At 48.5% G+C, this 24741-nt stretch overlaps 8 protein-coding genes across 8 annotated transcripts; 3 read left to right on the top strand and 5 right to left on the bottom strand.

Moving 5' to 3' along the window:
- Nucleotides 1-655: 655 nt before the first annotated feature.
- On the bottom strand, nt 656-1896 carry BKA67DRAFT_591131 (aminotransferase-like protein; the record flags this gene model as incomplete). Its single annotated transcript, XM_046104675.1, has 3 exons — nt 656-1363; nt 1412-1528; nt 1558-1896. The coding sequence occupies 3 exons, from the start codon at nt 1894-1896 to the stop codon at nt 656-658; spliced, it is 1164 nt and encodes a 387-aa protein (XP_045962178.1).
- Nucleotides 1897-4649: 2753 nt separating this feature from the next.
- Nucleotides 4650-7038, top strand: BKA67DRAFT_556768 (major facilitator superfamily domain-containing protein). The gene is made up of 6 exons (XM_046102185.1): nt 4650-5413; nt 5476-5534; nt 5612-5658; nt 5709-6211; nt 6275-6347; nt 6398-7038. Exons 1-6 carry the CDS (start codon nt 4899-4901, stop codon nt 6902-6904), a joined length of 1704 nt encoding a protein of 567 aa, XP_045962177.1. The 5' UTR covers nt 4650-4898; the 3' UTR covers nt 6905-7038.
- A 23-nt stretch (nt 7039-7061) lies between these two features.
- Nucleotides 7062-8189, bottom strand: BKA67DRAFT_673741 (uncharacterized protein; the record flags this gene model as incomplete). Its single annotated transcript, XM_046108738.1, has 1 exon — nt 7062-8189. One exon carries the CDS (start codon nt 8187-8189, stop codon nt 7062-7064), a length of 1128 nt encoding a protein of 375 aa, XP_045962176.1.
- A 1106-nt stretch (nt 8190-9295) lies between these two features.
- On the bottom strand, nt 9296-10615 carry BKA67DRAFT_591130 (major facilitator superfamily domain-containing protein; the record flags this gene model as incomplete). The annotated part of the gene is made up of 1 exon (XM_046104674.1): nt 9296-10615. One exon carries the CDS (start codon nt 10613-10615, stop codon nt 9296-9298), a length of 1320 nt encoding a protein of 439 aa, XP_045962175.1.
- Nucleotides 10616-11553: 938 nt separating this feature from the next.
- Nucleotides 11554-14403, top strand: BKA67DRAFT_202731 (P-loop containing nucleoside triphosphate hydrolase protein). The gene is made up of 2 exons (XM_046095432.1): nt 11554-12033; nt 12121-14403. The coding sequence occupies exons 1-2, from the start codon at nt 12005-12007 to the stop codon at nt 14312-14314; spliced, it is 2223 nt and encodes a 740-aa protein (XP_045962174.1). The 5' UTR covers nt 11554-12004; the 3' UTR covers nt 14315-14403.
- A 3124-nt stretch (nt 14404-17527) lies between these two features.
- Nucleotides 17528-18894, top strand: BKA67DRAFT_656175 (uncharacterized protein; the record flags this gene model as incomplete). Its single annotated transcript, XM_046106903.1, has 2 exons — nt 17528-17660; nt 18353-18894. The coding sequence occupies 2 exons, from the start codon at nt 17528-17530 to the stop codon at nt 18892-18894; spliced, it is 675 nt and encodes a 224-aa protein (XP_045962173.1).
- Nucleotides 18895-19479: 585 nt separating this feature from the next.
- On the bottom strand, nt 19480-21026 carry BKA67DRAFT_656174 (aspartic peptidase domain-containing protein; the record flags this gene model as incomplete). The annotated part of the gene is made up of 2 exons (XM_046106902.1): nt 19480-20633; nt 20696-21026. The coding sequence occupies 2 exons, from the start codon at nt 21024-21026 to the stop codon at nt 19480-19482; spliced, it is 1485 nt and encodes a 494-aa protein (XP_045962172.1).
- A 2509-nt stretch (nt 21027-23535) lies between these two features.
- Nucleotides 23536-24647, bottom strand: BKA67DRAFT_556761 (uncharacterized protein). Its single transcript, XM_046102184.1, has one exon. It carries the CDS (start codon nt 24234-24236, stop codon nt 23838-23840), a length of 399 nt encoding a protein of 132 aa, XP_045962171.1. The 5' UTR covers nt 24237-24647; the 3' UTR covers nt 23536-23837.
- Between the last annotated feature and the right edge of the window lie 94 nt (nt 24648-24741).

The raw sequence follows: 24741 nt of genomic DNA, 5'->3' as shown, positions 1-24741 counted from the left end.
ATTCTATGTACAGATAAATGCTGAATGGAGATGCTGATGCTGATGATGAGGATGTATCCAAGCGAACAAAACATCTCGAGCATCAAAACAAACGCCATCTTATACAAACCATAATCGAACGGACTCCGACGGTCACAAACCTCGTTGGGAGACTTCTTCATTCCAGAATTGGCGGCACTGCATCGCTGCCAGGATTCATCAGGAGATAATTCTCACATATGGCCTGCTGCACTTGCAAAGTCAGGCCACAGCGAACCCGAGAGCCTGGGGAAGGGAGCTACTGCAAGGGTGACATCGGGCTAAACTGCTGAACTGCTTTGACAGCTGAGCCGCGCAGCCTAGATTAGCCACGTGCAGAAACGATTTACGTGAACTGGTATTGCCAGTGGTGTGTTTTGTCGGATCCTTCAGGAGCCTTTGGCACATTGCTGACCCTTCGGCAGCTTTTCAGCGGGTCGGGTTGTACCATGGTGGTACGATCGGTATGCGCCGACCACAGGACCAACCAGGGTGGAATTTCCGAGAGAACCCGCAACCAAACCTCCGGGTCGTCTCTCAGGGACAACTTTTCGCCATCCAATTATTTCCCGTCCATTGGTCATGCAATACGTGTGCTTGGAGGACCGTTGGGCCGGCTCGATCGTATGGTTCATTATTACGCAAGGTTTTCTTTGACATAGGCGCCCAATTGCTCCAAAGCACGCCTGAGCCCTTCAGTCTCTTGCACATAGCCAACCCGAACGTAGCCCTCGAACCGCTTTCCGTGTCCGAAGCACTTGCAACCAGGTAGAAACATGACTTTCGTGTCATGCAACACGTCGATACAGAATTTCTCGTCTTCAACTGGCTGTCCATTCTTTTTAAATCGCATGAAAGCAGTCGTTCCCGCAGTTGGCTTTACCCAGGAGACAAAATCCGAATGATTGTGCACGAACAGATCTAGGATTTCGAGATTCTTCCGAGCAAGTGTGATGTTTCGGTCAATCAGTTGTGGTCTCACATCCTCACTAAGCGCATAACGGGCGATCTGGTCGTCCAGTTGCGAAACACCAATGGTGGTGTAATCTCGCGCAATAGCCACTTTCCCCATGATTGAGCTGTCATTGGAAGCAATCCACCCCACGCGGATACCTGCAAGAGCCCAAGCTTTCGACATGGGAGAAGTAACGACTGCCCTCTCGTAATTGAGCGACAGAACCGATGGTGGGATCTTGTCAGACTCTACGCTGTGGAAGAGTGGGCGGAAGACTTCGTCTGCAAAAAGGATGATATCATGCTTGCGGGGAACTTCCACAATCTGCTCCAGCATCTCAATGGGTATGGTGGCTCCAGTTGGATTGTATGGATTGTTGATGACAAGCATCTACTCTTGTCAGCTGGTGGTCGCATCTGCTACGGCTGAGTTGTTTACCTTGGTGTTGCCTTTGACCAGCCCTATAAGTTTATTGACATCAGGTAAGAATTCGTCTTCAGCTTTCAGCTCCCAAAGAGATACTTCAGCCCCTAGGCTTTCCGGCACAGCGTATAGCTGCTGGTAAGTTGGGAATACTGAGATACATGATCTCCTGGCCCAGCAAGACTGTAAATTACTAGGTGATTTGCAGAGATCGCACCTTGCGTCACAATCACGGATGAGGGCGAAAGACTAAGTACGGACCCTTCCATATGGTACAGGTTCGCGATGTTCTGGCGGAGTTCATCTGATCCACGGATGGGGCTGTAGGTCATTTTTCTTCCAAGGTCAAGTGGCGATGGTGAATTTGGTTTCCGGTTAAACTTCCTGAGATCGTCAACAGAAACAGACGCGCAGCATGTTTCCGCTATGTTGAGCACACCTGGTGTTGTTTCATACTTGTCCATCCACTGCTCGACATCAAAAGGGGGTAATTTTACCATGGTGCTGGAGCTATTGTTGCGGCGTGTACTCTTGAGTGAGCGTGACTAGGGGGGCATACAAGAATGCTGCATAATTGAGAGTCATGCGTAAATAAGAAAAGAAACACTCGGTTGTATCCATGCATAACGGTCTCAAGGCACCTCGGCATGATGTTGATACATAGAACGGAATGCCCATTGCGAATTAATACAGTCCTGTAGAAGGACCCACTTACCCCGCACGCGGAAGGATGACGGAAGGGTGAGAGCCGCCACTTTTGAATTATATTGATGCCCTCTCGCCATACTATCACAACCTCTGAATAGCGCACCCTCTCAATTAGACAGGGACTTTTCTTGAGTCATGGTATATACCGCGCAGTCCAGGCTAATATGGGATGAACAGGCAAGAAATGAAGAAATTATACGACAAATATGATGGAAACACTCCTGTCCTCTAGTGACCATTGATATTTTTTGGTAAATGCATAATACGGGAAGCCTTCAGTGCTCCTCCAGCGTCGCATACAATATAGTTTTGAATAATGAGTTCATTCTGTTCGAGATATATGTTTTAATTGACTGATGTATATGGTGTGCGACATTCAGTTGAGCCAACGCATGTCAGAGCAACGATGAGTTCTTCGCCGTCACACCCAAGCCTTTCGATGACTCCTGTAGTTGTCTGATGGCAAGTTCTTGTTCTTGTTCGATTCAACGTTCAGTGATATCTGTGTGGGCAGACGTTATAATTAACACAAGTGGAAAGGACGCGACAAGCCATTTACTTAGTAAAGACGATGCCATCCCTTTCCTTCGAGGGCATGCTAATCCAAAGCTTTAGGACGTAACATCATGTTTTCGACTTTTTGAAATTACTGTCTTGCGGCTGTTGGTTTCTTCGTAAAATATCGGGCATTTCAAGGGCTGAGAATTACGTTTTTCCACTCTGTAGTCGACCCACACAGTAGCAATCTGTTCTTCAAGGATATAATTTACTATATCCATGACCTAGTGTATTATAGTATCAGGTTACCAGAATATATAACTTCATGTAACGCTAATAAGTCATGTGATAGCAAAATGTTAACGAGTGCATTATAGGATTCATCGATCTGATGCTGATCTGACGGACTCTGACAACGCCTTAGTAACTGGCACCTGTCCATATCACTAAAGACAAGTACTTGAGTGATGAGTGTGACAATGTAATTGTCCCTTATGTGAGTACAAAGCACGACCTATACCTTTGGACTCACTGTCTCTTTGGAGCCAATACATGTCAAGTCTTGCTACTGTATTTTGAAAAATTGAGCGCTTCGCACAACAGAGATCTGTTTAGGAACGTCGGCTGCAAGTTGTGGTCCATTCATGAACTACACTCGCAACAAGAGCTGATCAGAACCTGTAGAAAGGGTGAATCATAGGTACAAAACACTTGATCACACCATATCGAAACTATAAATATTGCTTGCGTGAATATCAATTATCGGCAGTAAAGCACACAAAACGACTGAGTCTGAGAGCACCATCCATCAGGTTAATGCATACTGCAGTCTCTACGCCAGGACATCACCAGCCTATTTCATATTGCAACTGTCCCTCCCAACGGACCAAGAAGGACCTTTATAAGCATTTATCAACACCATGTCAACAATAGCACCGGATCACTGCTACGTTGTGGTTGTAAATCGATATTGCCCAGGGTGTATCTGTTGGGTGCGCGCGACGACTCCGAAAGCAATTGTGGTTTGTGCCGGTTGCGTGAACCAATGGAATCGATGCGGATTAGCATCAGCGGCGCCGGTGATAGAAGATGAGTGGCCCCCCAGATATTGGTGCAGGCCGTGCTACCGGCGGTCGTTGCGTGGTGAGAATATTTAGAGAAGGGGAAACAAGGAAGACGTTCTTAGCCAGGCCATCAGGAAGTCTACTGAGATCATGTATCAGACTGAGACTATTCTACTGACAGCCTGTCTAGTTTATAATAACGGGCAAGCTTGCGTTGAATGAGTAGCTATAGTAATAGCTTGGTGAAGTCTCTTTGCATGTGTTATGGGTACAAAGACAATAACTAGAACGCTATTCCATTGCGATCTATTTCCCTATGCGCAGCATTTGTCGACTCGCTCATCTTGACTCGTCTAGAAAATCACGCAAGCTCGTGTAGATTAACAAAGTAGGTACCAGAATGGCGGGAAATATCAACTTAAAGCCAATCCCCGTCTCAAGTTAACAACATGCTTACTCCCACACGAAATGGTATCGAGGGACTATGAATGGGAGATGGCACTGATGTCATGATAAAGTACTGGTGGATGTCGGGGTGGATCGAGCTCCTGTCTACAGAATGACTTCTTCTAAGTCATGGTCGACTGTGTTCTTACCTGAGTCTTGCATGAAGGTCACGTCTCACCAGAAAAGGTTTATCGCAAGTTGAGGTCAGCTCGCGGTCGCCAGCAATAAAGATTAGCAGATATGTACTGACATAATGAGTATTGATTGGTGACACCTCCACGCCAAGACACTTGGTGTGCCAGCCATGGGATTATTCCGCCTGCGAATAGTGAGATTGATTCGCTTGCCAAGCGAGGCCAGCGAGTAAGACGACCCGACGATATATGCAGAGTGGGTGGTAGCTGGGGAACGAGGACGATTGAGCACCCGGTTTCCGGCACCGGCCGACGCTAAGTTACGTCAGTAGTTACTAAATTACTGCATGAAAACTACTTGGTTCGGGGGACTCTTTGGGACTCAGGAAATAGTTGCGGGGGATCTCCTCGCCGCTGGGATCCATAGTTCTTCAGTGCGGGGGCCAGACCCCGACACCCTAGGCGAAAAAAACCACTCGGAGAATGTACTCAAGGTTTTCAGATCTCATCGTCCCTGAAACCTTATCTCTCTGGAAACCCCAAGTATGGTCCTGATAAAATCGCACTAGCGTGCTGTTTTTCTTTTAGGCCATTCGATGAGATATCGATGGATGCTGCGACGCTGAAGACAAGTTGGGAACGACCTCGAACATGGAGGCGGAAAAGAAAGAGGGATTGGCGCGGTTGGGTATCCTCGAGGTCTTGTCTTATGATGAAGATCCAGACCGCGCGCCGGATGGGGACGAAGCAGAGCTGAGCAAAGAGATCGCTCTTAAACAGCTTCCTATTACGCGTGCCCTATTGATGGGTGCACTTTATGCGGCTCTATATCTGCCCACCTTGAACCAAACTGTCGTTTCAAATGCGCTTCCTAAAATTTTGTCTGATATCAACAAATTTGGATCCGATATAGGCTATACATGGGTTGGTTCGGTATACTCTTTGGCTCAAGCAATGGCTCTGCCTCTTTTTGGTCAGCTGGGACATACGCCTGGCAGAAAATGGGCCCTGCTGGTGGCTATGGGTATCTTCATGCTCGGCAGCACTCTTTGCGGAACTGCTGTCAACATCCAAATGTTGCTGGCGGCCAGAACTGTACAGGGACTGGGAGCCGGAGGGATCAGCGGGTTGATATTTGTGCTTATGGCCGATATGGTTCGGGTAAAGTATGCTGATGCGCATTTGTTTCCATCGCAGGAGCGGTTTGCTGATATGGTCTCTTACACAGAGGCGTCGGGAAATACACAGAGCTCTATGCTGCTGTATGTGCTGTCATTACAGCTGTCGGTATGTCTGGACTTCGCTCACTGTGACAAGAGTTTTCGTTTAGTTTGTTCGAACAAGCTGACGCCTTTACTTTGAAGGGCCTCTTGTCGGTGGCGCTCTTGCTGAGACGGCCAATTGGCGCTGGGTATGTCCTCTCCCGCCCATCCAGTATGAGTAACGTTGACAAGATGAAAGTGTTTCTTCATGAATCTACCCATTTGTGCCTTATGCACAATAATTATATTGATATTGCTGCCGCGATACGATACCTCGGCAACTGTACGCCGCGCTGTTCGAATGTTCGATCTATGGGGCGTCACTGCCATTGGGCTGGGTAAAGTCTTGATAGCATTGGCGATTCAATGGGCGATTCAGGACGAAACATGGAACTCTCCGCAGGTATTGGTATCCTTGCTTAGCGGTGTGGCTGCACTGGTTGCGTTCGTCCCATCGGAGATGTCAGCCGAGTCACCAGTGATTCCGTTCAGGTTTTTCAAACATAGAACCCGCATCGGGGCGTACATGGCCGTTTTCTTCCATTCTGTCGCGTTTTCTGGCCTCAACTACTGGTTACCAATGTATTTTCAGGCCGTCCGCCAGCAGACGAGCTCGGACAGTGGGCTAAGCATGTTGCCATGGACACTATCATTCGCTGTTATGAGCGCTGCCGCCGGCATTTTTGTCGTCGCGATGAGAAGGTAAATTTCGACATGAAACCTGCGTCAATTGGCTATTTTGTTCATGAGGCTGATGTATTGCAGATACCAAGAGTTTATATGGTCAGGATTCTTCGTTGCGAGCGTTGCATTCGCGTGCTTGACGTTACTTACTTCGGTGAGTCCATAATATTGTTGATGCAGGGCCTGGGTACTGACGTTGCACAGGATACGTCTACAGCGATAACTTCCCTGTTGCTAGTGATTGCTGGTCTTGGTGTCGGTCCTAATTTCAACACACCCCTGTTTCCGGTTCACGCCTCCTTCGACATGAGCGACAGCGACTATGCCGCGACCCTATCTCAGTCAACATCAGCTTATGCCTTCTTGCGGTCGTTGGGATCAAGCATTGGAATCACTGCTAGTGGTCTAGTGTTTTTCGAGGACGTTGCGCAACATCAGTCGGCGAGTCTTACTGTCTTCAACTTGACGCAAGCCATCGAGTACTCTGAGCTCCTTCCCGAGGTAGAGGAAAATGCCAATGTTGAGATATTACATACAGCCATGCAGCATGTCTTCATCCAAGTATGTGTCTGTATGTGTGTGGGCCTGTTACTTAGTTTTTTTATTGGTCGGCATCAATTCAGTAATGAGCCGGAGGAAGACCAAGATGACGATGGCGAGGGCGCTCGAACAATTCCACGAGTAGACTCGTTCGGGACAGAAGATGGATAGGAATTGCCCTCTAAATCACGGTTGGGCTGTCATGATAATGTGATTAGACATGATTTATGGGTTATAGACGTCAACGATAATAGATACCACCAACCAAACCGAATACTGAGCATAACCCCAATTGCCGGGATCAGCCTGAACCGTCCCATAAGTGTCATCAGTCCTTTACCTTTCCCGGGTATCTTCTTTTTCTAGGACGGGCTGATAATTGAGTGAATCCAGTTTCAAGCACCGCAGGTGTTTCATGATCGCTCTCGTCATCAGTGTCGTTGAAATTCTGCTTTCGCTTGCCTAAGGTGGAACATCTATGCTCTACATCAAAATCAACCCGCTTAGCTACGGAGTTAGGGTAGAGGATGCTTGATGCTGGAACTGCCTTTTGCTGGCCATGCGGTATCACACCTCTCGTCTCAACGAACACAGCTCTGACATTACCTTTGTGCTCTTTTAGGAAAACCTCGGCACATATCCCACGCATCTTTGCGCGCACTTTCTCTGCGACAAAGCGCTTCTGATGCAAAGGCTCCCACAGAGTTTCTGAGTACTCTACCTTTTCGCGTCTGACCATGTGATCGACGCGGTGCAGAAGCGATTTCATTGTACTGTAGACGTGTAGGCCACATGAATGCATGTCTTTCTGCAATACGGTTTTTATGTGCCGTCGTTGATAGCCTTTTGCAAATGTGAAGCCTTTGGATTCGAGGAGGAGCTCTACCCTCCGCTCCAGAATCCCAACCATCTCCACGTGCTGATTCGGATCAATCACTGTCACAGACTTCACCTTGGTAAAGCCCTCCCTTCTCTTGACCCCCGCCTCGCGCTCCAGATGTAAGAACAATGTCATCCAGTGGTCGCCAGTGTTAATAGGCATGATAGTGTATCGACGCCGTTTCATGTGGGCAAAGAACTGAGGATCCACATTGTCTACCATGGCAATTTTCGTCCGGAACATAACTTCCTCCAGGTGCTTCTGTACCGAATCACTCGCACTTACATGGAAGAGGTTGATGCTGTCTAGCCAGGTGCCCTTGAGATTGATTAGATGTTGCGCATCTTCGTGTAGAAACCCAAATTCGTATTCAACAGACACATCAACCGCGTAACCGTTGATGGGCGCGTTGTGTGTGCTAGAAACACTCTGATAGCCCCAGTAGGCCTCTGGCTCAATTGTTTCCAATTTCGATTTGACTCTAGCGGGAGGACGAGGTAATATGAAACCATTGTCCAGAACCTCCATAGTGGTGTATTTGAAATCTGCTGGCAGTTGCAGCCTGTTGGTATCCATTTTCACTAATGTGGTATTTCGGCGATGTAAGATAAGAAGTGCAAGGGCGGGTCATTGTGAGATGCTTGGTGTCGACGTCATTGTATTCGGACCTGTCTTATACAAACCTCCGTCGAAGATATTGTTTCAGAGTATGCTACTTGGCAATCAGTTCCTTGGGTAACTTATTCTTTGTTTTCCTCCCGGACAAATTAAACAACTATGGTATTCATAGCTGCACAGAGTCGTTTGGTGACTCGATCGGATATAACAAAGCAACGATTAACGGAAACTCAGACTCTGTAGTGGTCTTTGGTCTATTTCATAACGAACCGTTTGGGAAGAAGGACCTGTATGCATCCATCGTCTTTATGGTAGAAGAAGAGGTGCGGAAGGGGGGTTACCCGCCCAATTAGGAAAGTTATTGGTAATTAGCTCTCTAGAACTTGTTGGCTATGCCGGAATGTCATCCATTTCGACTTTGCCAGTTGCATGATTTGCGCTGATCCAAAACTCTACGTTCTTACTGTTATCACGGTGACGAGCAAAGTTTGCATAGGGGGTTTCTCAATGCGTATCGCATTTATTAGAACAGCGTCTTGAAAAATGATGCCAGAAGTTGAAGCATCGTATATTTAACCCCCCGGGAAACATATATTGCTTTTTCTAGCTTCGATGCTATGTGGGCTCCACGTTTTACCCGCGTATTTTAGGAGTAACTCTCACAAGATATGTCTTCTAACCCAAAACATTTACCATTATATGGAATTATTGACCCCGGTTATCAAGGTTAGCTGAACTATTTATTCTTTTAAATAGTCTACATGAACCCAATTTGAACTCATAAGCACACATTGTTGATTTGTTGAATGCATGACTAAATCAAATCTCATTGAGGTCAAACCAATGCCAGGAATACTGCGTCAGTAGTCTGGAGCCCTTCAATGACGAACACTCAGTGTCTACAAACAGTGGGACTTTCCCAAGGCTTGGCCGCTGTTACGAAATTTGTTGCAGCAAGCCGCGATGAACGCCAAACCAAGGGCCATTGTGGTTTGAAAGGATACAAAATAGAACAAAAAGGGGTTTCTTTTTCTTCTGGGTTCATACTATAGAGGCATCGGACGTCATGCGTTCTCAACGTCTCGGGCTCTTCTGCGATGCAGGTATAGGGACAAGGATAACAGAACAGCAGCTGTCATGAGCATTGCGCCTGAATACGCGATGATTCCCTTCCAAGCTCCATCCCCTCCCCTGGCCAGTATAGCACCACCGATTGGGGGACCAATCAGTACCGAAACGCCCGAGAAGAAGAATGACATGCCCATCCTCGTTCCCAAGCGGGCCATGTCCGGACAAAAATGTACGATAGCACTTGGCTGAACACTAACGACACCACCACTGAATGCACCATACAAAATGCAAAACATGATGAGGCCAGGAAAATTTCTGATGCCGAGCCAAGCGAAAGCAAGTACCGCCGCGGCGAATTCTACAAGTAGCAATATGTTGATAGAGCCAAACTGGTCGGCGAGGTAATTCGGCAACAGGCGACCGACCACGCTTCCGGCGTTTAGAATCGTTACGAGGTATGGCGAGAACTCGACTGTAGAGATGCCGTACTCGATACTATAGAGCTGCACGTAGAAGAATGGAACGTACAGGCCAGCGAAGGCGAAGAAGGCCGCACTGCTAAAAACCAGGAATGGGATATCTTTGAAAGCGGAAGTATCCAAGAAGGCACGCTTCCGTGTGGCCGGGGGAACTCTCGTCTTCATGAACATGATCGGGATAACACCGAGTGCCAGCATGATGAAAGCAATCACTCTCGTGGCCCAACCAAACCCAATCTGCGGCTGTAGCCGACCGAAAACGATTGGTAGGATAATACCAGCGATCGGGCTACCCGCTGATTGCACTCCCAATGCAATTGCTCGTCGTTTGGCAAACCACTGCGAGACCACCGCGGCGCTAGGCAAGAACATAATGGAGCATCCGAGACCAACACAAACTCCTTGTGCAAGCAGAACCTGCCAATATTGTGTGCAAAGACTTGTCATGAACATGCCAAAAATGACGAGAAAGTTCCCTGCAATAAGCATGTGACGAAAGTAGCCTGCGTCATAAAGAGGACCAGCAAAGACACCGCCCATCATCAGAAGCGCAGCCTGGAGTGATCCGATCCAGGAGATATCTGAGGAGGAACTTGTGCGGAGCAGCTCCGTTTCGTAATACGTCTGGAACACACCAAAGGTGTTGACTATACCCCAAGTTTGGAATAACGCAATCATCGACCCAGCTACCACCAACCAGGCTTCGCGGCCGCCATCTGGGACTTCTGTGGAGGCGATGACTGGCGGATCATTTTCTGGACTTGAAGGCCGCTCAACCGAATCGGATTCCGAAACGATTGCCGGCGGCAGCGCGCCTATCTCCTTCTCGTCCATCGCTGCCATGTGCAGTACGTGGCTATGATGTAGAAAATGGCTCTTGTCAACCAATGTTCCCAGATCGGACCTGGGGTAATCTCAGGCTCTCGTCAATGCCCCTCTTCTGCCTTAGCAGCGAGGTGTTGTGACGCGCTCGGATGGACAAGAAATAAGAGATGGCGAGTCGTATGCTGGGTAGTTTTGAAGTGGTAGGCGGTTAACATAGGGGTCTGAGCGATGAGTCACCCCGGGGCCATTCCTATTGATACAACCATCGCTTACGCAATTGATCCTCGGCGGCGTTCACAGTTTGCTCAACTTCTCATCACATCATTTTCGTTTAGTAATCGCTCTCCGGCCATAGACAACGGGAATAATAGCCGGCTACCGAAAACCCACTTTACCCCGGTTGGGGATAGCTGCGGCCTGGTTTACCCCAGGTAGATGGAGGAGGATGCCCAAAATCTGAAGGAAATCGATGTAAGATGCTGGTATGAGGTCGAAAGTAGAACAATGATCTGGTGCGTGTGGTGTGTGGTGCTGGCATAAGTCTTGGGATTGGGTTCTGGCCTTCTCAAGTAGTCTAGTCCAGCAGTAAACTTCCGGTCTTGACTCCCACGACGAGAATAATGGAGGAGGACCAGTGGCAGTCGCTACGTTAGGTCAGCTAGTGCATCCTTTTTCTTTTCCTCTTTTTCTACTGTGGGCTGTTGAGATACAGGCTCGCAACTGTACCATGGAAGTCATTCACATTTACATGTTTGCATCGTGCCATCTGGCCATGTACTGCTAGAGTAACCCATCACTCTAGTCTTCAATTTGAAGGGGATAAGTACCTCCAGCACCTATATGTATACATTATGCGTTGTATGTATCCGTCTTAGAGTACAACATTTCCTATGGTACCTCTACGAGTACATGATTAGCAGCATATTTCCTTGCTGACTTCGGCTAGCTCATGATGCTGCAGGGGACAAATGAGACCCTGCAGTGATGGGAGCCAATCAGTCCAGCGGCAAAGTGCACTAACCTTAGTTAACCTCCCAAAAATTTCTAAATTTCTCGAGTGGAAAGCTCCTGAGCTGGCGCGTTGAATTGCTTGATTGATTGATGATCGCGACGGAGGGTTGAGTTTGTTCGACTTCAAGTTCACTCCCACTCATTCTCCGACTTCACTTCTTGTGTTATAGCATTTGTTTGTCTTTCATTTCAAGATGAGGGGATACAAAGCAGCGGCAGTCCTGAGCGACAGCCGCCTACTCACCTCCAAATGCAGTGGCCGGTTCATGGGCATCTGCTCCCAGGCTTCCGGCTCGCAGCCACAGGTGCAATGGAGGCAAGCTCCGGTGCAGATCGAGGGTCGCAGATATTTTAATGCCTCGAGACCGAGGAAGGCGGCGGTTGTAAATGCTGCCGCTGCTGCCAGTGCTGCGTAAGTCCGTGTCTTGTCTGCCATACACAACTCAAGCCGCCATCATTCCGGAAGTCTTCTCGACTTGGCTAACATGGTGTGCTGGATCCAGCTTGAGAAAGGCCGCCGAAGATGCTGCCAATCTGACCCCCGAGGCTGTCTTCGCCAAAATGAGCCCCGAGGAAAAGCACCGACTATCCAAAGTGCGAAACATCGGCATTGCTGCCCACATCGACAGTGGCAAAACCACCGTCACCGAGCGAGTCCTCTTCTACACCGGCCGCATCAAGGCTATCCACGAAGTTAGGGGCAAGGAGGGTGTTGGCGCCAAGATGGACTCCATGGATCTGGAAAGAGAAAAGGGTATCACTATTCAGTCGGCTGCCACCTTCTGCGACTGGAAGAAGGTCGAAGACAACAAGGAGGAAACGTACCACATCAATCTGATCGACACACCTGGCCACATCGATTTCACCATCGAGGTCGAGCGAGCTCTGCGTGTCCTCGATGGTGCCGTCATGATTCTGTGCGCCGTCAGTGGCGTCCAGTCCCAGACCATCACAGTCGACAGGCAGATGAAGCGCTACAATATTCCCAGAATCAGCTTCGTCAACAAAATGGACCGAATGGGCGCGAACCCGTGGAAGGCAGTCGAGCAGATCAACTCCAAGCTCAAGTTTCCAGCAGCCGCCATCCAGATCCCCATCGGTACCGAGGACCAGTGCAAGGGAGTCGTTGACTTGATCGACATGAAGTCCATCTACAACGAAGGGCCAAGGGGAGTCAACCTCCGTGTCGAACAGGGCGTGCCCGCCGATCTGAAAGAGTTTGCCGAGGAGAAGCGACAAGAGCTGATTGAAAAACTGGCCGACGTCGACGACGAGATGGCCGAGATCTTCCTGAACGAGGAGACCCCCACCCCCCTGCAGATCAAGGCTGCTATTCGAAGAGCCACCATCGCCCTCAAGTTCACTCCCGTTATGATGGGATCTGCCCTTGCCGATAAGTCAGTACAGCCCATGTTAGATGCTGTCTGTGACTATCTTCCTCAGCCCGCCGATGTCGAGAACCTGGCACTTGACAAGTCCAAGGGCGAGGCTCAGACCAAGCTCGTGCCCTACAACTCTCTACCATTCGTTGGTCTAGCCTTCAAGTTGGAGGAGAACAACTATGGCCAGCTCACTTATATTCGAGTCTATCAAGGCACCCTCAGAAAGGGTACTTACCTCTTCAACTCCCGTACCGACAAGAAGGTTCGCATTCCTCGTATTGTACGAATGCACTCCAATGAAATGGAGGACGTCGGCGAGGTGGGCGCTGGTGAGATTTGCGCTGTATTCGGTGTCGATTGCGCCTCAGGTGACACCTTCACCGACGGAAATTTACCCTACACCATGTCTTCCATGTTCGTCCCAGACGCTGTCATGTCGCTTTCCATCAAGCCCAAGAAGAGCACAGACGCCGACAACTTCTCCAAGGCCATGAACCGATTCCAGCGTGAGGATCCTACTTTCAGACTTTTCGTTGACGAGGAGAGTGAGGAGACCATTATTTCTGGTATGGGTGAACTTCACTTGGAAATTTACATTGAACGCCTCCGCCGAGAGTACAAGGTTGACTGTATCACTGGTCAACCGCGTGTCGCTTACCGTGAGACCATCTCTCGTCGTGCCGATTTTGACTACCTCCTGCGAAGACAATCTGGTGGACCTGGTGATTTCGCCAAAGTTGGCGGTTGGATCGAGCCTAATGCCGACGCGGAAACCAACCAGTTCGAAAACGCTGTTGTTGGTGGTGTCATTCCTGACAAGTTCATCTCGGCCTGTGGCAAGGGTTTCGAAATTGCTTGCGAGAAGGGTCCTCTACTGGGTCACAAGGTCATCGGTGCCAAGATGGTTATTAATGATGGTGCTACTCACGTTACCGATTCTTCCGATTACGCTTTCTCCCTGGCCGCTCAGATGGCTTTCCGCAAGGTCTTCGACGAGGCTGGCGGTGCAGTCCTTGAGCCTCTCATGAAGACAACCATCATGGCACCAAATGAGTTCCAGGGCAATATCATCATGTTGATGAACAAGCGCAATGCTACCATCATTGACACTGAGATTGGCAGTGAGGAGTTCACTCTCATTGCTGATGTCAGTTTGAATGCCATGTTCGGTTTCTCGAGTCAATTGAGAGCTGCTACTCAGGGCAAGGGCGAATTCAGTATGGAGTTCAGCCACTACGCCGCAGCACCACCGCATTTGCAGAAGGAGTTGGTCGCCAAGTACCAGAAGGAGCTTGAGGAGAAGAGATCCAAGTAAGGATTTCGCTAAGCTCGGCGAGGCTTTGCAACCTGATCTACATTCAGGGTTCAAATTCAAGTCGAAATGGGAAAAGGCCTGAATCAAATGTAGAGATTGTGTGGTTCTCATGTACATTGTACGATTTTGTGATGATATGCCACCACGAGGTGGACACGATCTGTTTGATTAGACTACTTTAATTCATAGAACCTGTAGATATAAAGGCGGGTTGGAAATAGGAACATGAAAAGCACCACGGTTTTGGTGCCTGATATGAATCAAGACGAAATCTCATCTCTACAGCTAGCAATTCTCTTTGGGTCTCATTATGAGACCAAACGAGAGTCAGACGTACTTCAAAGGGGAAGTGCAGGTCATACCCCTGAGCACTCAATAGCCATTTATAGCTGCTCAATATCAAAGAAGATATATGCTGCGCGCCTGCCGAAATCAGTAGGGGACCAACTTGCTACTGCTACTAAGCTAACAGATGGTGAGGCAGGCCTTGAGCGGACTTGAGTGCTTGTCTTCCTCTTGGTCTATACCAATCCTATCAATGCCTTTCACGTTATTCTTCAGTTACAGAACCGCCACAGAACCTGTCAAAAAGGCGCAAGAACCGCGATTATTCATGAATGCTACATACGAAGCTACCGCAGATAACTTTTGTAATCGATACAAACAAGCCTGGTGCTGCTCTCATGACTGGCAAAAGCAACACCGAACGACGCACCATACTTTCTGCTATCACGTATTCAGCAAGGGAAAAGGGTCGATATCTTTCAACGGAGACGATTACTACGTGAGAGTGGCTTCTCAGGATCCCAAGGTACGGGCACTCATGGAAAGCATCAATTTAGACTCTTTGGTTGATCCTTCGACGTAGAGTCAAACCCTGCAAATATCCATAGATAACGGCTGCCATTTACCCGTTGTTGCAGTAAGCCAATCACTCGACTTATCGTTACTGGAAAAGATTAGCCCGAGAAATTGGCTCTTTTTTTCCTGCACTGATCGCAATGGGTTGGTGGTTGAACAACACAGGCAGGTCCGCCACGTAGTTTTCCATCACCTCCGGGGTCACCCGCATACACACTAATACACAGCTTAAATTTGACAAGGACTCCCTTACATAGATTTCACGGAAGGCAACGCCGCTAGAATAGAGTGGCCTGAAATATATCAGATGTATGCAGCACGTAGTCTGAGGTATATTGCGCGATCGTAACTTGAAACTTGCCACCAACGATGAGAGAGAAGACGTCTTGGAGCAGCTTCGAAATGCGATCAGCAAATAACGCTTTGTTGACTTGGTAATATATGATATGGAGTACCTGTTCCGGGTAAACAATAGATCTTTGTTGAATTGGAGGCTGCTGGAATCAGCATGAGTCCTCTAAAAATTCCCTTGATAAAGCATTGTAATTTCAGACCCATCAGTGCCAAATAGAACAAGTTTCTGAACTTTTAAGTGATTACTAGATATAGTGTAGGGAACATGATTGCGCACGATTGTATAGAGGCGCTACAATATAACCAACAACGAGGGTAGAGTCCATCGTCCTACGCCTTGAGAATCTAGTAATACCCTCAAAACCGGAATTTGCAGCTGCCTGCCGTATTCTGTAATGGTAAGGCTTCCCATAAAACTGTTATAACTTTGAATAGTGTGCAATAGTATTGTATTGAGTCATAATCGACCACAGCATCTGCATTGGCAGCAATCGAAGACAACCCACAATGAAATGGGAGGTCGCTTGAGCCCTGGAGACTATGAACGATGGCTGATAAGCCTAGTCTAGCTGACGTTGTGATTACAGCCGCTTCTCGAAGTCGTAGAACAGCTGATGTAGCGCGATAAGGCAATCAAAGCACAACATTTGATGAAACTGGTCTGGACCCCAAAAACAAATTGTTGGCATGCTTGACAACTAGTGTAAGTGTGTGCAATAGCTAAGGATATCCGAAAATAGACTCAACAAACCTATGTATGCCACATGCTTCAATGTTCTTTCAAGAAATACTTTCCCGTTTTTCGTGTAACCCAGTTGAGACGATACACGCGATTGAGGGTCTCCTGTGGCTCCTAATGCGCAATAGATCAGTATCCGAGCGGTCTCGAACATTACTCCACCACCGGCGTCCCAGCTGGCATAAATGCGACTCCGCCTTAGTATATGGACAGTTATCCTACAGAAAGTTCCATGGTCTGAGGAGCCTTGATTAGGCAGTTGGCCCTCATGTAATGAATGCTCCGTTGTGTCTACCAAATACCTGCAGCTATCTACTCAACGCAATCCGCGCCGAACACAAAGTACTGCCTCGAACGCGGCGCTGCTTCAATTTACTCGCTACGATAACAATCAAATTGCCGGTATTTACTTAGATGACCCGTTCAGTCTCCGATTATCATGAGACTTAATGCAAGTCTAAAAACCGAGACGTATCAAAAGCTCGCTTCCGCTCCCAACAGCGTTTGGTGGTGTGTTCAATGCATCAAAGAGCTATAGACATACAGGTGTGCACCACCTCGACGCTGATGCGAAGTCGTCGAACTCGATTGCATCAACCCCACTTGTTTAGTTGTATCCCAAGCATACCCCTTCGATGACTCAAGATGAGGGACACATCGAAGTTTGCTTTCATTGTCCGGCTCGCTGGTGTATCCGTGACGTTCGCTAATGAGAACGTTGTACAAGCAACCTATGGTTCTATTCAATCATTTCAGCATCCAACAGCATGCCTTCAGGCAATATCACAACTCTAGCTAAGCTAAGGAACATACCTTTGGTTGACATGAAAAGCTATACTTCTCCTCCGGGCTCGGGTGCCCAGGAGGCGCGTGGTCCTAGAAATATATGTAATGCGAGCTACTAGCCGTTTACGGCCATCTTGCCCGTATCTCCACCATGAGACTAGGGACGTGTCTTACCATACGATGTTGTACGACGAGGCTGCCGGCGTCGCGTTGGCTGAAAGATACAAGCCCAAGCCACGAGACGTTAGGTTACCGCCCTTTATAGTTATTTCCATGATGATCAGAGGCATATCGTTGGCCGGGTTGCTTATCAGCATTCCAGAGTATTTCACTGGAATTTCACAGCAGTCACACACTACTACAAATCCTGCAGAACCAGAGTTCATACAACAAGTCCGAGATCAATTGTTCTTAGCAATCGTTACCTAAATGACAAAATATGGATGGCCAAGTATTCCGCAATTACAGACAAGATGTCTGCTTGCTGGGAGAATCTTGCTAAAACGCTGCATCCGAGTAAGGGGACACCGTATGATGGCGACGGTGACCTCGTGCATGAGGGTTCAAAAGTGGCGAATGAGATGGTGATACAGGAGCTCGATGACGGTTGAGACCCATGCCAGTTGTTGGTACTGCGAGGATTTAACTGTTGTAGGATTATTTGGACCAGCAAGTACTGTTCTGATCCGAAGCGAAAAGCATCTTGACAGAGAGAAACAGGTTCCGATGGTAATTTACCTCATCTTATCAGTCAAGCGCTGAGTTCTAGTACTTCCTAGTTATTCAAAATTACTAATATCTGAGTGTTTGGCACAGTCATACAGCACGAGCTTAAATGAGTTAATGCATGAATGTTCAGGCACTCATGTTACACATGATGCGCTGTTTGAATTGTTTTGTGTTTAAGACGTAGTTACCCTCGAAGCAAACTGCCTCGTAGTTAGTCATGGGACTTGTACCTATCAAAGTGCTATTCGATAAAGAACGCGCATGGAGCTCTATGATAGTGTGGCTAGATCTCTATTTCATGCAATCGTGATAATGATTTGAGTCCTAGTTTGAAATTACGACTGAGTCGTTCTTCTCACTCCTCGAGATAAGATGAACTGGTTCACAAATTTATGCCTAGTGCTCATCACCTTTGGTGTCAGTCACATACTGGCCGCAGATCGAGAAGGACCTTACTGGCTTCACGTGACAAGTCAGGCAAATACATCGATTAATGGTACACACTTCCCGCAACAAAGTCTCATTCGCAATATCCCTGTACATCTGCGAGAATTGACCGGGCCTACCAGGTTATGCATACCACGACGACTCCAACGGTATGGGCACGTTCAACTACAACGTCGCCTCGGCTGGGCACGATGTACGAATAGACGTTCGCAGCCACTTCATGCTGAACCGCCAAGCCAACCAGTCCAACTCAACCGCCCAGCCGCAAGTGTTTGCTCTCTCATATTCGCAGCCCGGTCTCGCCACCCCTGAGCCTCAAGATCCCAACCCCGGCGCCGCGTACCTCGAGTTTGAACACTCCCTCGGAACCCCCCTGGCACGGGCTTTGTTTGCGCACTACGGAGACGATGGAGCCTGGCCGATCCAGCCGATGGACATCGAGCCCGTGACTAAACAACTGGGGTTCTACCGGCGAGAAGGGCCCTCGAACCCGAGGGCAGTAGAGCAAGGACGCGGGGGGTTTCTCTCGTTTTGGTGCATCTGTTGGGGACGATGGTATGACGAGGAAGATACTATCTCGTCATCTCTGTTCTGGTCACTTGTCACGCCGGAAGATGAAGACTGTACCCCGGCTGATCTGGCATTGGAAAAGGTGGTCAAATGAGTTGTGAACGTCTTATCTTGTTGGTGAACAAGGCGCATAACATGAATCTTTTTATTCGCAACGAAAGTTGCTTGACTAGGATACCACAGGACAAGAATGGGTGCACGAAGTTGCGGTCCAACCTTGAAGTCTGCGTTCAGGCCACTTTATAAGGTTGTATTTGTGTTTTAGAAACCATCGTGTAACACCCAACTGAGTTACTCTAGGCCCTGCCCAGTCTTCATAACATTGCCCAGTGTGCTGTACAACTGCATCGAGTTCAGGTTGTTTTCAAGTCTACCTACAACTGCGAGACTCCAGAAGCAGCATTGAATGATTCTGATAATTAACGATGCTGTATGGCTTCGCATATACGTCTAGAACGGGTACAGTAATATTGGCCATATTGGGTCACTGTCTCGTGTTTGACTATATACAGCTCAAAGCATTGTGCTAGGCTTGCGACCTTGTCCCATTTTAATTCTAGTTATACATGGTGATGCTCCACGTAGTCATGGATACGTGCCATTGCGAAGTAACAGGGGAAGAGGTATATTGATTAAAAGCAGAACTCTGCAACTCCAGTATTTGTCATAATCAACCCTTCTACAACAAGAAGAAACCGCTGCCAACAAACATGAATAGAGTGGCAGCTCCCATAACACCGACCTGTGCCCATTCAAAAGCAGGAACCGTAGAGGCAGCGCTCTTGACACCAAAGCCAGAGCTGGCACCGTAGGTAGGAGTAGTCACCGAGCCGCTTCCTGCGGAGGCAGTGACCTGGTTGGCAACAGCGGTGGCGCTCGGGATTTGGGCACCTTCACTAGCGAAGGCCACAACATTAGAGGTAGTTGCGTTAAAATCGGTCTTGGCAATTCCGATCTGGTTGTTCTCCAAGTCATAAACGACATAAGCGGAGCGCAGGAAAGTGTCACCCAGCAGGAAAGGGTCGCTGCTGAAGTTCTGGATACCGAACTGACAAGCCTCTTGGCCCTTGTAGTCACCAGAGTCAAAAGTAGGACCAGTACCGGAGGTGACGAGAGAAAGAACAAGCTCATCCATGCCGACGGAGATCTTGGGGCCATTGCTACCAGCGAACTGGAAGATAAATTGTCCAGCGCTATTGGCCATGGAACAAGGGAGAACAGCAGATGCAACGTCGCTAGAGTAGATAGCACCGACCTCCTGCCAGACTTGTCGAGCAAGATCGTTGGGCAAATAGCTCAGAGTGGTACCAGAATCCAGCACAACTGGAATAGGATACTCGGTTGAACTCAATGTGTCGGAGCCAGACGATGAGTTGGCGACGACTGACGTGAGATATACCTCAAAGGAGCTGTAGCGGCCGTTGGTATCAGGAATGATGTCGATCCGGCTGAGATCGCCCTCGTATTTGTCTGTGTCGATTCCACCAAAGAGAATCTGACCGGTGCTGGCGTCGAGATCGTTGAGCCACAAGCTGTAGGCGTTGGTGGCAATGAGACCTTCATTCTTCATCTGCACAGGCAGGTTGTCGTAGGCCGCAGAGTAGGACTGCTCCGTGCCAACAATGGCCTCGTTAATGGCGTAACCAACTCCAACCAAACCATATGCGATATCAGTCTCCTCGCCCAAGCCCATGGTAACATTGGTGAGACTGGCGCCCCCGATTTCGAAATCATCCGTGAAGTAGTCGCCCTTGGACGAGCTTCCGTCGACGTATGAAATACTAAATTCACCTTGACCCACAACCGTGTAGGAGGTTGAAGCTGAATGATCGACTACGGAGGATATTATTAGCTGGACTGCGGGAAAGATGCTGAGCGAACATCCGACTACTCACAAGAACCAAATGTGCAGCCGCTACTGCTGCTGCTCGAAGTCCTTCCCGACGTTGAGCATATGGAGGCCTCGCTTGATGGAACCCAGATATCACTGCTTCCAGTGTCCAATTGCAAAGTCAAGTTCTGACTCGGTGTGCCGATCGAGACGGTCGCGAAATAGCCACCTCTTGCCTCCTCGTTGGTGATGACTTCTGTGTATGTCGAGGCCGCGCGCTTGATGAGTCCCTCCTTGGGCTTAGCTTCTCGCTTCTGGATATTCCATTGTACCACCTGTGCCTGTGCAACGGAAGCCAGGAGCGAGCTGGCCGCAAGCGTTGCGGCAGACCTCATGGTTGGACTTAATTAAGGTTGTCGGACGGGTGACAATCGGGGAGGATGGGTGAAACACGGCGAACGTCGAGGGAACTTGGAAGGTTATCAATGAGGACGATGACGCCAAACGATCCCGTAGAGAATTCTATGAACGAGGAATTATGTATATACAGGTCGTGATGCCGCGTTCAAAGAGTGCGAAATCCGTTCGGTCGACCAAGAATAATTGTATGGGCAAGGCAAGAGGAGTGCCGATGCGACAAGGGGGGGGGCCCGGTCTCTAAAAGAGTTAAATAATATCAACAATGCCAAGCTTCTTGCAGTGCCATGGAATGAAACAAAAACGAAATGGCACTTTCAGACCAGCTGAACAATTACAGAATGCCAAGGGGCTATTATTCAGTAGCAGCTTTTAAAGCTCTTTGGACATGCGAAGGAAGCACGTTCACCACCAATCCTCAGCCAGCAACCTGCAGCTTCCGACAAAGGCTGTGGCGGAGCGTGTCGCAAGCCTGCTGCAGAACCAAGCAGAGGGAAGCGGAGGGGCCGGGGTGGCAAACCCAGTTGTTTAGCATTGTTTGGGAGAAGAACTAGAGCCTCACATCGTGGGGAGCTTCGCTTCAGCCTCCAGCACAATGCCTTGGCCAAGGATTGGGCGGTAAGCTAGAATGGCGCTTGTCATCATGGACGATGCTTGTTTTGCTGAAGCGCATTGCTCCAGTCCGTAGCCGATTTCTGGATGCGGTAGCTCTCAGCTCTCATTCCACCTCTCTCCCGTACCTGAAGAAATCATAAAGAAAGACCGCTGGAACCTGCAAGGTACTATGCGGCCCTCGCACCGAGGTGATGAAACGTTGACACTCGTCATCTGGGAGAGGGAAAGCCAGTTCAAGCGTCAGAGAGTTGTGGTCCTAACCTAGGCACAGGTTGGGTACTTTGTAGATCCGGCAACTCGGCTCTGCCTCTGACTCTGACCAGCACACTGCATTAATGTGAGTTAGGCGCTGAAAACACTTCACTACCCCCGTCAAGACAATGCACTCAAATTCTATTCTTAGCCGCCCATTTACAAGCCTCAGCTGCTCAATAACGGTCCCGATAGAGTCGACGGCAACTTTACACTTGAGACACTGCTTCCTCGGGATCCGTTACGCCTTGTCAATTCCTTCCTTTGTCACTGGCCGAAACTCGACCCTGTGCCATTGCTTTCCGGAGCTGAACTGCAGGTCTGCGCGCGCGCACAGGTTCTGTAATATTAATCTTACGATCATTGACCGCACGCGGCACTCGGCTTGTACGACCAATCAGTCACAGTGCCTCAACTTCGCTCCAATTGTTTTCCGAGGAACGCATTGACGCTTTCCAAATCAATACCATAACAAAGCACGTGAGCTGGCTGCCTCCGGAAACTATTGACTCCTATGTTTGCGGCTGAACAGTACACCCTATCGGAGTTGCAATCTGCCTTTGTTGCCCGCAGAACGTGTCTGGAGCGCTTGCAATTGCTGTGATACTCTCGCTGGGATCGGGGCTCCGTGCTGCTGATTTAAAACTCAAAATGCAAGCCTCAGGACTCTAACATGACATCATTCGAGCCTCATCGCTGGAGATGCTTTTCTTTCCACACCCCAGCTTCCCGTGGTTATCTAGATCCACCGTCTGTTTCTTGACATGAGAGGTTATTCCCATCGGATTTCCACCGAGATCTCGATGGTGTAAGCACAGTTTGACGAACCGGAGATAACAATCCGCCGTTCTCCACATATCTGATATACATCTTACATCAGGGAGAACGAGACAGGCATGGCCTATCGCCAAGACAGCATTCACAAAGGATTGCGCTGTCGCAAATTGTGTTGTGAGGTAGTGTAAAGACGACTCTTACAGACAGTGCTGATTTAGTATGCAATGTCCGGAACATAGCTCCGAGCTCGACGATGGATATATACCTGTAAACGGGCTCATTATAGGGACACGGTATATCTCCTGTATCTATATACAACTTCAATTTCAAGAGCATGATCAAATTTTGAGCTCCTCACGATATCCATTAAGGCATATGACAAGCGGCACTATTTTCGATTTACTTTCCTCAGAACGGTCGAACAGCACTGAAATCACAACACAGAGTTACCACCGCTGGCCTCCGTTGCTGCAAATCATTTGACCAAAAGCGTAGCGCCGGCATTGAATGACCCAATATCAGGCATAATGTGTCCATCCAAACAGTTGAAAACAGTCTGTCAAGGGTGCAAGAAAATAAACAGCGAGCAATACATCGAGATCTATTGTCCAACGGCGCGGAAACAGCAATTTGCCCTCAAGACGGACTGTCCAGATTATACAAATGAGACTCTTGAGATTCGCAATTTCGTCTGCGATAAGTGCCTCGAGAGCATCGGCTGGAGCAGCGAGATGCTTACTGGCTAGAGGATTGGGCTTAAATGACCGATAGGTGTTATTTCTCAAGCCCCCGAGCTCGGCAGAGTCGCATAGCGTGGTACTGTAGCATGATCTTGGCAGTCGGCTTTTTCTTTTTCTTTTTCTTTTTCTTTTTCTTTTCGGGAGTTGCAGATGTACAGTTCTACATACGATATTGCGTTACGACGGCTGAGTTTACATGCGTCAGCACATTCCGACTCGGGCGCAGTCAGACTTGGGTAGTAATAGACGGACAGGCGTACCTTGGCCAATCTATTTGCCATGCAATAAAATATATCTATATTCCATCTTCTTTGTAATGGTGATGTGCTGATGTAGCTGTGCTAAGAAGCAGGCTTATCGAACACGTTATTGAAAGACAATGCGAGCAGACATATTTCCATGCCCTTATTTTGCTTTCTCATATCCCATGCCTAGTTTCCACCATCTCTCTAGGCCCTTTCGCTCCATTACTGTCCCAAACTCCGCAACACTTTCAACCTCGTTGAATGGTGCATTGCCCCCAATGCTGTCCTCGTTTCCTTGGGCCAGAACCGTCTCTGCTGTGGGCTTCTGTACGCACTGGAAGTCCTTGTATCTCAACTCATGTACCGTGCTAACCCAGCTGTTAAGGGATGATTCGTCCCGGCACTCGGCATACATGATGCCCGGGGACCCGCCGTATCTGACCAAGACATAGGGAATACCACGATGCGATGCAGCCTTTTTCACACGGTGGAGCTTCTTGCGCGAGGTGATGTGGTGTGTGCGGATGAGAGTTGTAAAGAGCCGCGCAGGATAGCTCATTGCGTACTTCGCATCCTATGATGTTAGGTGTTGAAGGCAATAGGTTGAGTTTTTGAACCATGCGTGGTTCATCAGCGGTCGTATGCAAACAAGACCTAGTCTACCCACGCCCACAATCCACTAACCTAAAATGATGTAAAGTTGTTCTTTATTGCTCCTGATTGGCCATCTCTAATGCCGTGGGGATAAGACGATTCGTTCTCACATTTGCTCAATCGGTAGAAACTGCAGAGTTCCCGATTGTATACGCTACTAAATTAATATTCCAGAAAACAGAACATGTAATAATCTGAAAGTGATGAACTCCATATTCATAAGTTTACACGGTTTTTGGAGTACACCCCCGCCGTCTCATGGGTGACTCCCCAGCCACGTAACCGTTACTATTCGTCACGCATCGCTCAATTATTTATGCCATCAGTTGTAGGTCACGATGATCATCCTGAAATAGGTCGGCAGCGGAAATACCTCGAAGAGTTAGACGCAGCCCTGCCAAGCGATGTGA

The sequence above is a fragment of the Truncatella angustata genome (genome assembly GCF_020726525.1).
Source record: "Truncatella angustata strain MPI-SDFR-AT-0073 chromosome Unknown BKA67scaffold_2, whole genome shotgun sequence".
In the NCBI taxonomy this organism is placed as follows: domain Eukaryota; kingdom Fungi; phylum Ascomycota; class Sordariomycetes; order Amphisphaeriales; family Sporocadaceae; genus Truncatella; species Truncatella angustata.
Note: the sequence above shows the minus strand (reverse complement) of the source record. Positions and strands in the feature narration are given on the sequence as shown.

What these genes read in the sequence shown, in the direction of transcription:
- BKA67DRAFT_556768 (XM_046102185.1), top strand. Translation starts at nt 4,899, where the DNA reads ATGGAGGCGGAAAAGAAAGAGGGATTGGCGCGGTTGGGTATCCTCGAG. An exon ending in AGACGGCCAATTGGCGCTGG is followed by an intron (nt 5,659 to 5,708) that starts GTATGTCCTCTC and finishes ACAAGATGAAAG; the next exon opens with TGTTTCTTCATGAATCTACC. An exon ending in GCTTGACGTTACTTACTTCG is followed by an intron (nt 6,348 to 6,397) that starts GTGAGTCCATAA and finishes GACGTTGCACAG; the next exon opens with GATACGTCTACAGCGATAAC.
- BKA67DRAFT_202731 (XM_046095432.1), top strand. Translation starts at nt 12,005, where the DNA reads ATGCTGCCGCTGCTGCCAGTGCTGCGTAA. An exon ending in CTGCTGCCAGTGCTGCGTAA is followed by an intron (nt 12,034 to 12,120) that starts GTCCGTGTCTTG and finishes TGCTGGATCCAG; the next exon opens with CTTGAGAAAGGCCGCCGAAG.
- BKA67DRAFT_556761 (XM_046102184.1), bottom strand. Translation starts at nt 24,236, where the DNA reads ATGAGCTATCCTGCGCGGCTCTTTACAACTCTCATCCGCACACACCAC.